This window comes from Astatotilapia calliptera, chromosome 16, assembly GCF_964374335.1.
Source record: "Astatotilapia calliptera chromosome 16, fAstCal68.1, whole genome shotgun sequence".
Classification (NCBI taxonomy): Eukaryota; Metazoa; Chordata; class Actinopteri; order Cichliformes; family Cichlidae; genus Astatotilapia; species Astatotilapia calliptera.
The window spans coordinates 31,919,632-31,935,474 of NC_137437.1; the positions used below are offsets into that span (position 1 = coordinate 31,919,632).

The 15,843-nt window shown below is 43.8% G+C and overlaps 1 protein-coding gene across 1 annotated transcript; it reads left to right on the plus strand.

Annotated features, from left to right (window-relative positions):
- Positions 1-4,517: 4,517 nt before the first annotated feature.
- Positions 4,518-15,211, plus strand: igfbp5b (insulin-like growth factor binding protein 5b). The gene is made up of 4 exons (XM_026144852.2): positions 4,518-5,196; positions 12,817-13,025; positions 13,130-13,249; positions 13,881-15,211. The coding sequence occupies exons 1-4, from the start codon at positions 4,863-4,865 to the stop codon at positions 14,016-14,018; spliced, it is 801 nt and encodes a 266-aa protein (XP_026000637.1). The 5' UTR covers positions 4,518-4,862; the 3' UTR covers positions 14,019-15,211.
- The last annotated feature ends 632 nt before the right edge of the window (positions 15,212-15,843 follow it).

Below are 15,843 nucleotides of genomic sequence, written 5' to 3' on the forward strand. Positions count from 1 at the left end.
GGAAAAATTACGAGCTGCGTTCTCTGCTGTTCGTTATTTTCCATCTAAGGGGAACGCAAAGACATAAAACACAAATACACCTACCCACACAAAGACTCACGCACACACGCCGTCTACAACATATCCAGAGCGACTTGAGCACATAAACATAAAATTGGAGCACATGTGCATACGCACACTATTAGACATACATAAACTCACAGAAGCAGAAGCAACATTTGATATGTACACTGTGTGCATGTACGCTACAAGAGCTGAACGTGGCACATAGTGCTGACAATGACAGTACTTTAATTTATATAAGCACCATGCAAATTAAGCCAGTTGGCATAAAAAGCTGAATAACTTTATGCCTTGTGTAATGTAGATAGAAAGTCCCCAAAAAGTTTCCTTTTCTTTTACTGTCATTGTTTGAAACTTAGTCAAAGGATTTCATGTGCAAAAACCATTAAACCATTGTACAAAGTGCCATAACTGTGCTGTGGTTACAGTACACAATTTGAAAAACTGTAACTGATATGTTGTAAACTTTGTTACAGCTCAGCTGATCCAAAAATTGCGCACATCAAAACGTGTTTACCGGTCTGTGGCAGACACATCCGCATGTGTCTAACATATTCCATAAAGCGTTTTGGAGCCCCAGAGGGAGCCATGTGAAGCCTGAAACATGTCTTGAAATGATTTTTGCTTGGGCCAGCATCAGCTGGCCCAGAGGACAACGTATGTGGAGATGAGGAAAAATCTTAAGGTATAAAACTGCTCAGACAGTGTTTCAGTGTTTTGTTGCTGTGTTGGGGAGGAGGGTAACAGGCTGCGTTGAAAAAACACATTTTGATTATCCACACAGCCTGAAATTAAAAGTTCGTTTTGGTGCAAATTGTTCTAGAAAGACTAAAAGGTTTGGAATCGTTGTTGCACTGACCCCTGTGGGTTTAAGTTGTCCAGTCACGCCCATCATCTGCGCAGTGATGTCTTAGTTAGAAGCACAGATCTGGATTCCAACCTTCTAGTTTCTTTCTGTGTGCAGTTTGCACCTTTTCCATTTCCCTGTGTGGGTTTTCTTCCAGGTAGTCCGGCTTCCTCCCGCAATCCAAAGACATGCATGTCAGGTTAATTAGTTATTAGGAAGCTGCCATAGGTGTGAATGCCGCATCCTTAACCCTTGTGTGGTGTTCGTATTTTTGTTACTCAGCCAGTGTTCATGGGTCTGGTGGACCCGCTAGAGTTTTGGCTTTCCAAATTAACACTATCAAACAATTTTATGTTAAATTACTCAACAGATGTTTACTTCATCCCAACTACAAGACATATGAACAGCAAACATGGTTAATTTTTTCCCTTTACCTTTGTTAGATCACATTTATGAATTAATGTGCTTCTCGTTTTTCTTTTATATAAAATGTTATAAATAAATCAGTTATAATCAAGTGGAGTGAGTGGAAAGACACAACACATTTACACGTGAAAAAATAATTAATTGTTTAATTTTTCTTTTGAAAAAAACTGAACACGGGACTCACAGACCCGAACACCATACAAGGGTTAAAGTGCTTAGAAAGAAACTAAAAAGTTCAACTGTGGCTTTGTACAATACCATATCACAGTTATGGTTTGAATAATTCCACCACTAGATGGCAACACATGCAGGATTTTCAAAGCAATTTCAGTGACTCCAAGAAAATGTATTAAACACACCAACCTTTATGAGTACATGCTTATTTAAAATATGGGGGTGGGGGTTGGGTATAATTTTAACTCATCAATCCTAAAGCTCACTTGAGATCCAACAGAAATGCCTCTGAACAAAAAAATAATTGTGAGAGCAGAGCTTTAAGCATCTGTTGCTGAGATGTTCTGAGATGCTGCTTGATCCCTTGGACTGCAGTTGCAGTGCTGAGCAATAGAAAATGCTGGCAGTTGAGCAGTGTAGATGCACTCTGAGAAACTCTCAGATGAGTCCTCTGGCATTCAAAACACACCACCACCCAAAGAAGACATCTAGTCACGGGTTTGCACACTTTGTGCAAACTTTGTTATTGCTCCTTTAAGTCAGAATGATGCATGGGGAGGAGGAGGGTGGGACAGAGGGAGTAACAGATGGATTGATGCATGAACAGATCTTTGGGGAACCCGGATTTGCATTGAGAAAAGAATGAGAGCAAAATAAGGAAAAAAGAACAGGAACATCGTGTCCCCTCGGCAGTGATGATATGTTAATGTACAGCCTTAACTGGGGCTTGTTTTGGGAGCATATTTTCTTTGTAATTTGTCATCCTCTCTTCATCCATCGTCTCATGCCCAGCTGAGATTTAGTGGATGCATCATTAATCCACTCTGCTTTACTATCTTAATCCGGCTCATTATCGCTGCTCTGGTTTGACTAAAGGAGCTCAGATTTATGTCTTGCAGGGTTTTGCCGCTCCTGTTGGTTTTGGAGGGAACACTGACTCACCGCAGCTCTTCGCCCTGGAGCTGACTACTGAGACATTTAACCATCACAGTTCACCCTGTGCAGTTTTCTGTGGCTTCTGGAGTCCTTTGTGACCACCTCCCCCCCCCCGCCCCGCTTTTATTTCTTTGTGTCAAACTCTGACAGAAAAAAAAGCTCACTCCGTTTTCAGATGTGTATGGTTGAAAGCAAGAGATGTGAGGGCGATAACACTGATGGAGGCATGTAAGGGAAACCAGAGAAAAAGCCATGGGGGAAAACAGTGGTTATGAAAGCTTTCAACATCTTCTGTAAACCAAGTTTGAAACAATCACGGCTGAAATGAAGCAAAGAAAACACTAAACGTGTGCAACACTAACTATGAGGTGCAAACACATCACACGTACCAGAGCGATTAGAGAGAAAACGAGGTGCCCGTGTGGATCCAGCTTCATGCAAGTGAGATTATGTAATCCAGGCACAAATTCTAAGAATTGGCTACAAATAAATATTGATGTAGTCTTTTTTGTTTTAGATTCATATGCACTAATACCATAGCACCACATACTCTGTGCCTTTGGAACAAAGACATGATTTCAGTTATGTGCAAATAGAGATTTCAAAAGCACAAACGTTATCAGGGAGCTCCTGTGGAGTTTGTGACTGCTAACAGCGCCTTCTAGTGTTCAACACCTAAACAACAAATCACCTCCGTGGATCCTCAGCCTGCAGGAGCAGGATGAGATAAACCGATAGCCACGTTTAGGAAATGATTGTGGGCCAGTTTATCAAGCGGTGAGTGAATATGGGAAGGAAAATCGACACGGCTTCCTGACTCTCTGCTGGTAGTGAAGAAAGAAAGAAAATCTGTCCTAAAAGCTGCAGAGATGGGAATAACAGCCCCGAGTGTGTGATCGAGAGTGCATATGTGGTAGACGCGCACACAAAGACACACACGCTGAAGCAATCAGGCACTGTTCTGCATACAGGCTATAAAATAATAGAAGGCGGCTACACTTCAGTTGTCAGCCTCAAACCCAGAGTTCGTGACATCTTCCCCTTCTCTCTCTGACTCTTCTTTCTCGAAAACATGACTCTGGGTTCCTTATGCGCGTGCGCGCACGTGTGTGTGTGTGTGTGTGTGTGTGTGTGTGTGTGTGTGAGAGAGAGAGAGAGAGAGAGAGAGAGAGAGAGTGAGAGAGGTAGCACATTGGTGGGTTTCCCTTCTGGCTATATTTCTAACACAAATGGTGCCCAGTAGAAGCAACAGGTGCAGGCTTTAGAGCGGAGCAGGTATCCCTGTGAGTGATATCTAAACGTGTGTGTGTGTGTGTGTGTGTGTGTGTGTGTGTGTGTGTGTCGGGGGGGTAAAACTGGATTGAAAAATGGCAAATCTTCTAAATGTTACCGTTCCAACCGTTTTATAACCCTAAGTAATGATATCACGCACCTTCCCCGGTTTCCACCCTGAACGCAGCATTGACGATATTCCATCCAACCCCGTGGCAAACACACAGCATTATGACTCAAGCAGGGGGTTACCGATGATCCCGTTTTTATGACCGCGGGGAATCGTTATGTAACGTAAGGTAACGACGTTTCCTTGAGGCTTGAACAAAAGTTTTCGGGATAAAACGTTCACAAGTTAGAATGGATTATTTTTGCGCGTAAAAACGTATTTTCCCCCATTTTGTTTGGCGCCAAAAATCTTGTGTGAGGTTTTCCCCAGAGTTTATTTCTGAGACTCAACAGCTGAAATATCCGTCTCCCTGTTTCGTTTTTTAGTGTGAGAATTTATTACAGAATACAAATGTGAACTACTTAAAAAAAATCTATAGGCAGTACAGAAGCCTACAGGTTTCGACTAACTGAAATGCTTTGATGAGGGCTGCTGTTGCCTTTTGCCTCTTGCACCTCGGCATCAGCTCAGCCTTCAGGGTGAAAGAGCGATCCTCCTGCTCCTGAAAAAAAAAAAGTTTGGCCGCGTGCCAAACTGCGGAACAAGTGCGCCTCCCCTCCCTGCTGTTTAGCGTATTCATAGTTAGGGGTTTGGGCTGTTTTTTAAAAGGCAAGGCTGCTCTCAAGTTGATCAGTCTGCTCAAGAAACTTGTGGTGGAGAAAGTACCGGAGTCCAAACAGACGGGGGAAGAGATTTTGTGCGCAGAATTGCTTTGCTCCAGCAGAGGACAACATTTCGGGGGGGGGGAAATAGCGCACGTACTTTTAATTGGTCCTTTAAAGTCCTTCTGCAGCGTTCACAGAAAAAACCTTACCATTAATGTTTTTTATAGATAGCAACACTCTTGGATAAAGACTCTTGGCTTTAACTGTAAAAATCGGATTATCTGAGTGAGGCATTGTGTTCATTAGACCAAGCTACTTTTCCCCTCCTCTTCGCATTGAGGTTAAGCTATAGCTGAAGAGAACGCCAACAATGTTTCTGAGTTTTTGCCTCCTGGTGACATTTATCTTGGGGCTGTCCGGGTGCTTGGGCTCATACGTTCCGTGCGAGCCCTGTGACCAGAAGGCGCTGTCCATGTGTCCTCCGGTGCCGGTCGGCTGCCAGCTGGTCAAGGAGCCGGGCTGCGGCTGCTGCCTAACGTGCGCACTGTCTGAGGGACAGGCGTGCGGCGTTTACACCGGGACGTGCGCCCAGGGCCTCCGCTGCCTGCCGAGGAGCGGGGAGGAGAAACCCCTGCACGCCCTTCTCCACGGCAGGGGACTGTGCACCAACGAGAAAGGATACAAACCTGCCCACCCGCCCATAGGTAAGACGCTCACTGCTGGGTGACTGAATGCATGCTTGAGAGCGAACATGGGTTTAAAATGTGTGAGAAATGTAACTTCTCGTCTGCATCGGGACCCCCTGGGTGTTCTCTCTCCTCTGTTTATCAGTGTTTGTTGACATCTTGTCCCACGCCGGGATCCAGCGTGTGTTACTCTGAGAAAGGCTCCTGCAGCCTGAGGGACCAACCAAAAGGCAGCACAGTAGCCTGCTCTGTTTTATTAAATGCAAAATCTCCCTCTTAAATGAAATTCAACCCCTTTTCCCAAGTTCTTCCCTCCTCACTTAGACCACCCGAAATAGTTCTCTGCCATGCAAAAGAAGCGCAGAGCCCTGGAGCGCGAGCAGCCGGTACCGGCGCGTTTGTTTGACATATGGTTTGAGGTGGCATCTGATTAACTTTTATCCACCGCTTTGAATCAACTGACTGTAGGAGCTCATTCCGGCTCTCTGCGCAGATCACACATGCTCCTTCTGGTGTCAGGCTGAGCATCTAGCTGTAACACAGAAGTTTTAAAGGGCTGAATCTCCACAATAATAACACAGCGTGAACAAACACTCCGCTCGTGTCGCCCGGTGCCGGTTAATCTGCTGCGGGATCGACTCTTAGCTGTGGTGAACGCACATGGCGTGTCCCGGCTGAGCTGCGCCTGCAGTGCGGGGCAGTGGCTGTCAGACTGCGGTTTAGCGAAACCCGAAAGTGGTTGACAATGATCCAGACAGTCCCCGCTTTAAAATATTTACAGGTTTACAGTCTTTTTGAAACAGTTTTACGCGTCTCTTGACGCACGCACGAAAGGTGGCCGTGGACTGAATGTTGGTTTATTCTATGCAAGTAATATTCAGATGAAAATAGGGTTCATGCTTCAGCCTCCTTTAACATCCAGCTCTAACAAGTGTCTGTCAAAGCCCTCGATTTTCCATCCACACGCCAGAGCTGTTCTCTGTTTTTCGCCTTTCCCGTCCAACTGCTTAAACTGTGAAATCGATCGAAGGCTTCTACTGTATGAGACAAAATGAGCTGCCACTCTATAAACTTTGGATCTCTTTAAAGCAGAATTTAGGCAGATTTGGGGCTGCAGGCTATCCCTATGGGTGGTGTTTCGAGTCGGATTACCACTAAATCTGTGTGCGTGAGAGAAAAGAGAGAAAGACCGATATAGACAGAAAGAGAGAGAGAGAGAGGGAGAAGGAGAGCTGGGCCAACAGTCTTGAATGATTTAAGATATTTCTGAGGGAAGCAGACAGGTCCACCTTCACTCAGAGTTTTAGCAGCTTGTCAACAACTAGATAAGTAGGTGGAAACCACAAAGGTTTTGGCTACAAGCCTCACTCTGTAAAATAGGCTTCGACTGGGCTCATTTATTGATGGAGTCATGAGGTTATGTCCACCCTGTGAGCAACCCCTCATCTCTCTTCTATGGGTCCAGCTATGACTGCCGTTACAAAACACTCAGGCAATCACAGGTTTGGTAAAGCTTCAGTCAGTATGTGAAATGATGTAGTCTTTTGTGTTTGTTTTCCAAGTTTGTGTGTATTTGCTGCCACATATACTTGGGTGGGGCTGTGTGGGTCTCTGGGTGTGTATTGCATGTGATGACACCTCAGGCAGTTTTGTCTCACTTTGGTTTGCGCCGACACACACACGCACGCACACACACACACAAGCAGAACCTGGCTTCTGTGTTGGTCCACGGAGGTAACCGGAGCATCTTTCCCTGCCCCGGGCGGTGCATTCATTGCAGGGCTCTCAGTCACAGCGCAATGATTCAGCAGAATGCCTCCGGCACGCTCTTTCCTCTGAAGGGCCTTCTGTCAAACAGCTCTGCGGACGGGAGCTCATGAGGTGAGCTTCTGGTTTCCTGTCGTGTGGGGTTGCAGCTGTCTGCGCGCTGTACCAGCTGAGCAAGGCAAACACAGAGACACAGAGAGGAGGAGCTCAAGTGTCCACCGCACTCGTGAGGCCACGAGAGCTGCGGCCCACTAAATACTGACTGGGACAGTCAAACAATGGCGGGGAGGAATCTTTGCTATCCTCTAGTCCCCCACTCCCCCCTCCCTTTTAAAGAACAAGAATCCTGGCCATCACTCTGCATCTGGGTTCATGTCCCAGCAGTGCATTAATTCATGTTTTGCTCTTGCACTGTGATCCCAGGAGTGGCTTGGATTGTAAGGCACAGGAGGTGGTATGTGCTCCCGGGGCACTTAGACTTTGTTAGCCCCCTGTGAGTGAATCAGACCCCAGAAAGCTTGCCAACAGATATGACTTCATGGCAGCACGCCTCCCGTCCTTCAAGCTTCTGAAAAGGCCTTATGTTTTAACAGATTGCTCTTTGCCAAGAAACAAAAGATGATTAGGGAGTGGTTCCAAAACCAGAATACTCTTCTTACACATGGACAGAAATACTATGCTCCTTAATAGCCTAGCAACAGAAAACCTGCTGCCTTTACTGACAACTTTAATACTTTTACATTTGCCCGGGTCCTTAATGTGTGTGTAGATGCAGTTTTCAGCCGCTGCCAGACAGTTTCAGCCTCGGTGACACTTGTTGTCGCATAATTTTAGAATGCTATTCAATTCATGAGCATTACCATCTGCTTTTTCCACGTTCACATCGTCCCTGGCACGGCGGGTTATTCGGCTGTAGCTGAGAAAATGATGCAAACGCTGACTCTCTCCAACTGTAGACAACCAGCCACCGTACTCTGTCTAATATGTACGTTGCATAAAGGCATGCCACGTTAGATATATCTCCGGTCACGAGTGACTCCAGCTGCCTCACAGCTTCATGACAGGCAAAGGAAAGACTGTATGCGGCTCTCCATCCATCTCACCTTGAACATCTGAGACAGTGCAGTGAAAGCTTACCATGCTGCAGCTCGTGTGCTGCAGGTGCTAGGCAGAGTTATTGGAAAGATCATTTTCCAAAGATATCACATGACCACTTGAAAAGCTTGCAATTCGTGGCAAAAGATAGCGAAGTGATTTCTCGGATGAGACACTGATACTACTGAGTTTTTTTTTTCCAGGTACAGAATGAGAGTCAACACCACTGGAGTTGTTGCTGGCAAGCAAATACCCTCTTTGGCATGCTTGCTTGAATTCTTCCAATAAAATTTTACAGTGGTATTTGTACAGCTTACCGGTCACTGACACCTAATCTGCCGGTGGCAACAGTTGTGAAAGAAATCAACTCTCACTGTAGTGCAGGATTTTATGATGATGTCACATGTGTTTAGGCCTGATCTGGATATTGTAATCTCACTCCACTCCAACCTGGTTACATTCTAGACCAATAATTATATTATTGTCCTTATAGAGGACTATTTAAAGTGAGCAGTACAACAAACTTCTAAAAAGTTTGGCTCCATTCTCCTAAACGGCCATGTAGTGATTTCTTTAAACTGTACGAAGACTGATTCTCAGTTTTGATTTGAAGAAGCAGCTAGCTTCTCATCCACTGTGGACTTATTTTCCTCCCCTCGTTCTCCCTATACAGTACATCCACTCTACAGCGCTTGATGCTCGCCAAAATAGCTTCTTCTGCCACTGGGGAGTCAGAACGTCGTCACACCCAGCAATTGTGTTGTGGTAATGGTGACCCAAAAAGAGGTTGCGTCTGTCCATGTGGCTTGTTGAAAACCAAATTCAGATATGGGATGAGACCTCAGACCAAAATTAGCAATGTAGAGTAGAGCAGCCATGCGCCTTACTCTAATAATTTACTTTTCGAACGCTCTGCAACATAAAACTGAACGTTTAGCATCACGGAAACTGTAAACAGCTCAGGAAGTTTGCTTACCTATAGCAGCATTTCCTTCTTTGAAAGCTTTTGCATCCTCTCATAGGCCCTGTTTTGCAATTTATAATCCTTGAATTGTTCTTGCTGCTATTTATACCATGCATTCAGAAAAGCAGGAAACTTTTTGATTGCAATGAACATATTCTGCGTGCACAATACCATGGGAAGTGTTATTTCCTGCATATTCAGAAGCTGATTGAGAGCGTGCACAAGGCCGAACAACAGAAATCCCAGTGAAACAACAGGACATGCAGGTCAAAACATAATTCACTTGCACTTGTGGTAAAAAAAACCAAAAAAAAAAAAACCTGGACAGAATATTTGATAAAGTCCAGATTTTCTCACTGTTCCAGCTGGTTTGGAAGTGAGCCTTTTTCAGTCATCGGTCTCTTAATCCTTCTCAGGAAACCACTGCGCATCTGTCATGTAATGTGCAGAGGATGTATCTTGTTGGCCTGTTTGGATCAAAATCTCTTAATGAAAACTCAAATGGCTGTTCGTGCCATTTCATTACTTTTTGCCACTGAAACAAACTCTTCATTTTATCTGAAAACTCTTTTGCCATAAAAGAGCTCTGCAACTGGCAACGTTGCCATAATTTGGACCCATTTCCTTTTCTCATCAGATAACTTTTATGCTGCTGCACACACTCCTTAGCGACTCCCACAATCCCTCTTGGCTTGTTCACACCTCCTTTGCTGCTCTAGAAACTGCAGGGTTATTGGGCCGTGCCCTTGCTTTCAAATATTAAGTAGCGGAGGCAGTGTGACACAGAGGGATGGCTTACTAACGTTGTGCTTTATATAACAGATGCCCTTAGGCTCATTTATCCCCACAATTATCTTGTCCTACCCCCAGATGAGATTAAACAGCACCTCTATTCACCGCTCTCTTACATCTTGTAAAGATGTAATTTCAGATGCAGGGCACAGACTGACGTTATCAAAGGCAAGACGTAACAAACGTGGTGTAATGTTGGGAAATCCAATGGAAGGTGGGAGAATCCATTGTCCTGTTTTGTTTTTTTCTCTAAACGATGTTGTTACAGTCTTAAAGACCCAGTGGAGAGAAAAATCAAAAGAAGGGGCAGCTTATCTTTCATTCTTGGACTTGTGCCCATAAGAAACTTGGGATATTCATGAAGCATAATTGTGTGCAGATGTTAATTTTTAAACAGAGGAGTATCAGGTGCACCTCCTTTGGCTACTCCACTCCTCTTGCCCTAATGAAATCTTTAGCTCGAGCAGAGGGAGAAGCGATAGCAGCACGGCTTTGGGCTCGGCTGAATGGAAGAGATGCACATGACTTGGCTCACTTGGCCCCCGTCCAGCATCTTGGCCGAGTTTCAGGAGTTAAACACAGACCCTCTAAGACTCCTTTACAAGCTGGGTACCCTTAGCATGGAAAAACTGAGTTTTTGTGGCAGAGCCTAAGAGGCCACATCAGAAAAGATGAATTTTTGTGATTTTCTTTTTTCAGCGCAAGCATGGAAGTCAGGCACCATTGTCTTTTCGAAAGCTGCATGAATTTTTTGGAAACCTTCATCTGTCCCGCATTGTTAACCGTATTCTCTCCAGACAGGCATGTTCTCAAAGCGACCGACAGAGAACGTTTATTTTCACCAGGATATTTTATTGCCAGATATGTGGCATTTTAATCAAGCGCCCTGAGAAAGTATTAGACTGTACAGCAGAAATAAAAAGGTTTTCCAAAGTGGTCACATGCACGGTGTACATGAGAATGCTTGTTTGACGTGTTTATTTATAGCACGCAATAGCCCCTTAGTCTGAGCGGGGAGACACAAGGACATATCTAAACACAAACTGAGGCCTGCCAAGTCATGGGTTGCGAGATTAATTTCAAAGAGACGGCAGTGCAGCGCAGAAGCCAAAGACCCAATTCTGGTAATCACCCTGCCTCCAGCCCCCACCTCCCCCTCCCCTCCCAAAGACTCCCAGACACTCATGCTGTGTCAGGCTCTTTGAACATCAGTTTCTCTGAGCTCGTATCCTTGTTACGTCTCAGCGCCTTTCTCCAGGCTGGCTCTCTACCAAGAGGCCAGTCAGAGTCATGCAACTTGTCACATTTCTAACATATTGTTATATTCATAAGTAACATATTCATGTATGGAAGTTGATTTGTCTTCCAGCAGCAGTTGGCCATATAGTTTGCAGCCAACATTCCTCTTTGGTTCAGTGCGCGTGGCCTCGTGCACCACGGCGGGTTTCCTTGTCAGATAAATATAACCAGGGTCATCCACTGGCACCATGGCTTCAGCCATTTGGGGCCTGGCAAAGTCCCCACAATAACTCAGTACTTATGGTACAGCTAAGCCAAGAGGGGGGAAGTGGAGGGCTTGTTTCTGTGGCCTCAAAGAACCTCTGGCTGGGGGTCCAGGCTTAAGAGGCTGAGCCCCAAAGATAGGAATAGGGGGAGGGGAGGGTTTGGGTTAAGGATAAAGGACCTCAACCTGTAAATATCCTGTCAGAAGGGACTTTCAGATCTCTGAGACTACAGTGCCCCCTGGGGGAGCTGGAATTACATCTAAGGAGTGCATACAGTGTGACACAAATGTACAAGCATTTATATGATTCCGTGGTGCAACTGGATTTTCCTGAGCTTGACATTTGAATCAGTTTAATGTGGGACACGTCGCTATAAAGTTACTACACACAGGGGCCTCAGGCCCGGTTGCAGTTTAGCCCAGATAACATGTTAGCAGTTTTTTCCATGCAACACGTGATCCAGGCTTCCCAATTAGTAGAGCTCTGTATGCTCATAAATATCAGTGTGTCTGGATTCATGTGTGAAGACCGGCATGTCTCACTTTTAAACTTATGAGAGGATGTGTTGTTGGTAGACTGTTGAGCAAAAATGTTGTGCATATTTTTCTACATATTTTGTGTCTTTTTCCCTCACAGATAGCCCTGAGCTCAAACATGAATGCAGGATTTCAAACTTTTCCAGTTATAAATAGAGCAAAGGGCCTTTGATAAGTGGGGTTGGGTGAGAAAAGATGATTTAAAACTAAGCTCTTACCAGTAGGAGTTCATCAGCTGTTGGCCAGAGCTGCAGCCTTCTCTCCTCCCTACACAAATGTTAAACAACAGTTGGCACAAACCCTTGGAAAAGCACCCACCTGTTATTGTTTGTATGTGGAAAGGACTGACAGGCATGATTTATCATTTATGCAGATGACTATACAATAATGCAAAATAACATCCTAAACTAAGATTTTTTTTCCGTTTGTTAAACATTGCAAAAACAAATCTCATGTCACTGTTAATATTGTACATTAATATGTTATTAATGTCATTTGATAGGACATTACCTTCACAGAAATGTTTAAAGTTCCAGTCAAAACAACTACAATGAAATGATATGAGAAATGAGTACGAGATAAAAGTGAGAAGGAACTTTGTTTGACACTTAGTTGCTTCTCTTTCTCTTGCTCACTGTGTATAGCATATAAAAGCTAAATTAGGCATTTAAAAGAGTTTATTTTTATATTTAAAAATAGATTTCTCTGATTCTTTAACTAAAAAATCCAGTAATAATAATGCTACCACTGGGCTCCCAAAATTTTCTTACTTCTCTGAACTTTAACGTAAGAGACGAGCACATTATGCTACGTCCAGATGAACAGAATCAGCTTTTTGGGATTTCCTTACCAGAATGATTGAGCATGCATCAAGGCACTTTAACTTAAGAGAATTCCAGTTACACTTGCTGGATGCGCATAAAAATGTAATTTAAAAAAAAGTAACCTCTTTCTGTTGTTGCTGTTTTTTGTGGTGCAGATCGCGAGTCCCGAGAACACGAGGACACCAGAACCACACAGAGTACAGGCGGGGTTAGACCACCACCACTCTATCCCAAAGAGATTGTGAACAGCAAAAAAGTCCTTGCAGTGCGCAAGGAGCAGAAGAGGAAGCAAGGCAAGCAGCGCATCATTGGCTCAACCATTGATTACTCTCCTCTGCCCATTGACAAGCATGAGCCTGAATTTGTAAGTATTCCATGTGCAAAGTTTCATGTGGTTTTTGCGGTGTATATCTCAGTATACAACTGGTAGTTGTTTGGTTAATAATCCCGTGCTGCATTTCTCTAAAGGGTCCATGCAGGAGAAAACTGGACGGGATCATTCAGGGAATGAAGGATACTTCTCGTGTAATGGCGCTGTCTTTGTACCTTCCCAACTGTGACAGAAAAGGATTCTTCAAACGCAAACAGGTGAGCCTTGATTCTTTAAACCTTATATAGCCTCACACCACCCTTTGAGCAAGCATTTGACCAACATAACAATAAACTGCATAATTTCATTGTTATTAAACATAGTTATTTCAGTGGAATGACAGCAATCAGTGGGCTTGCTTGCTAGCTGTTAGCTTTAGCCCTTTGAGAATTCACTCCAGGAAATGCAAATAAACATTGTTATGATGATAGTGGTAAGTTCAGGTTAGCAAGCTGCCTCCAAATACTGCATCATTCTACCACACAGACACAGATGTCTGTTAATTAGAGCTAAATAACTAACAAATAGTTCACTTACAAAAAGCAGTGCACAGACCTCTCAAATGGAACAACATCAAAAATGCTCCAAAGGACATGAACATCCTAAACCAAAGAAGTCAAATACTGGAAGCTAGCAGAGAGCTAACTATCATTCACCAATAACTCAAGGCAGCCCTAGCTCTAAAAATGCAGTTTATCCTTGCTAAAATATAATTCTCCCCCATAATTCAGAGTTACTAAGAAAAATCCCCACTTTGTGGTTATCACATAGTTGGAAAATAGCTCATTTAAATGTAGGCCTTTTAACATGGGACCTTGCTGGATTAACTCACTGTTTTCTTCTCCACAGTGCAAGCCATCTCGTGGCCGCAAACGAGGCATCTGCTGGTGTGTTGACAAGTACGGTGTTCAGCTCCCCGGCACAGACTACAGCGGAGGTGATATTCAGTGTAAAGACCTGGAGAGCAGCAGCAATAACAATGAGTGAAACTGGGAGGGCCATTTTGACCTCCCCCATCCCCCAACCCTTAACCACCACGTGACCCAGGGCCCACGCCTCCTCTCTGAATCACACCTGTATGCTCCGCCCTACGTTCACTTCAAGATTTGTTTTTTCAACTTAAAAAAAGAAGAAAAAAAAATCCAATCGCAAAACAACAGGCTGAAAAAAGACACCTGTATTTTTTTTCCTTTCTTTTCAGTTGACCAAGCACTCTTCTCTAAATGAGGGTGAAAGTCCCAGAAGATTTACTAGATCCTTTGACTATTATGATCACGGGACCGCCCTTCTATGAGCCTGGTCCCTTGGCTGCAGATCCATGAAAATATATGCAACTAATGGATATATTTTTATAGAAGCTGTGGGTTTGTGTGAGGTGAAATTAAAACAATTGTAAAGAAGAAAAAGAGAGAAACAGCATCAGGCTTATTGATTGAAAACAGATCAGTTTTAGGCCATGGAACATGATGCCACTGTGGAGCTGACGATTGGCCAGAGTAATTTGTTTTTATCTGTTCTCCAAAAGAAAAAAACAAAGAAGAGATAGGGATATGCTGTAACAGTTGACTCTATCTGGGTTCTGTCAGAGCACTTATGAATAGGGGAACCTGCTTGGATATGTGTAAAAAAAATCACAAAATGATGCGTGCATGGACGCGTGCATGTGTACAGTTTGAATGTGTGGTATGTATGTTGGTATATGACGGAGTGAGCCTATTACAAAAAAGAATGTCCTTTTTTTTCCTTTTTCTTTTTGGTTTTTTTTTCTGATTTTGTCACAAGTATTGCTAGAGCTTGAAGTGGTATCGGGACTGGCCTTCTCTTAATGTAAAAGCGTAAAAAAACAAAAACAAAAAAAAGCAAGTAGACCATCACAGATGAATCTATGTATGTGGCTCTTTGACAATGTAGCTAGCCTGATATGCCAACTGTGCCTATTTGAACAGACATTGCCATGCAGGGCGACACAGAGCTTAGAGAGCACCGCTGGCTCTACTGGTGAACTAAACGTTTTCAGCTTAAGTCTGACTCAAGTCTGACTCCGATCATGAGTGCATGCAATCCAGCTTCCCAGTCGGGCCGGCCGCTTCTCTGATCCATTTGTGTGAAGTGTAGTTTTGTATGGTTTTGTTTGTGCTGTTTTCTTTGCCTTCAGTGAAGTAAAGACCACCCACTTTTGAGCCATGTTTCTTTATCAAGTGGTTCCCCCTCAGTACTGCTACTACAGTGTAACCATGGTGTATTACATTACTTTTAAATATAGTTACTGAATGTTTGTTTTTCCTGTAGAAACAAAGTATGAGAACAATGTAATTGTGCTTGGGGGGGAAAATAGCCTGTAAAGAATTTCAAAGGATTCTTGTAGGTCAACTACAGGGAAGTCAAAAAAGCTAACAATCTGAAATCCTTCTGCTTACACGCCTCCATGCGGAGGTTATCTACCTTTATCTAAGTGGGGCATGATCCAAACAAAAAGGTTACAGGTTATAACAGGGTCTTTAATAGAGTCGCTCTCTCTGTGTGCAAGTCACAGTGCCTTCCTATATGCAAAGACATTTAAATACTGACGTGAAAGTGACATGGATATCATGCGGGGCAATTTTCAGATACTTGATATGACAATAGAGGTTCTGATTAAGAGAAGAACAGTGAATGTGGTAGGTCCTTTGAAATGGTGTCGATAATATGTTGCAAATCCATTTGTAATCTCCGCCTGGGGGTAGTTCTGGACAAAAATGATGTGTGAGGAACTGCAGTCCGTTAAACCTCCTTCTTCTCTTTGACAACCAATAAGCTAAGATTCATGCTTCTT

Coding starts and splice junctions, on each gene's coding strand:
- igfbp5b (XM_026144852.2), top strand. CDS start 4,863: ATGTTTCTGAGTTTTTGCCTCCTGGTGACATTTATCTTGGGGCTGTCC. Junction 5,197..12,816: donor ACCTGCCCACCCGCCCATAG/GTAAGACGCTCA, acceptor TTTGTGGTGCAG/ATCGCGAGTCCCGAGAACAC. Junction 13,250..13,880: donor GATTCTTCAAACGCAAACAG/GTGAGCCTTGAT, acceptor TCTTCTCCACAG/TGCAAGCCATCTCGTGGCCG.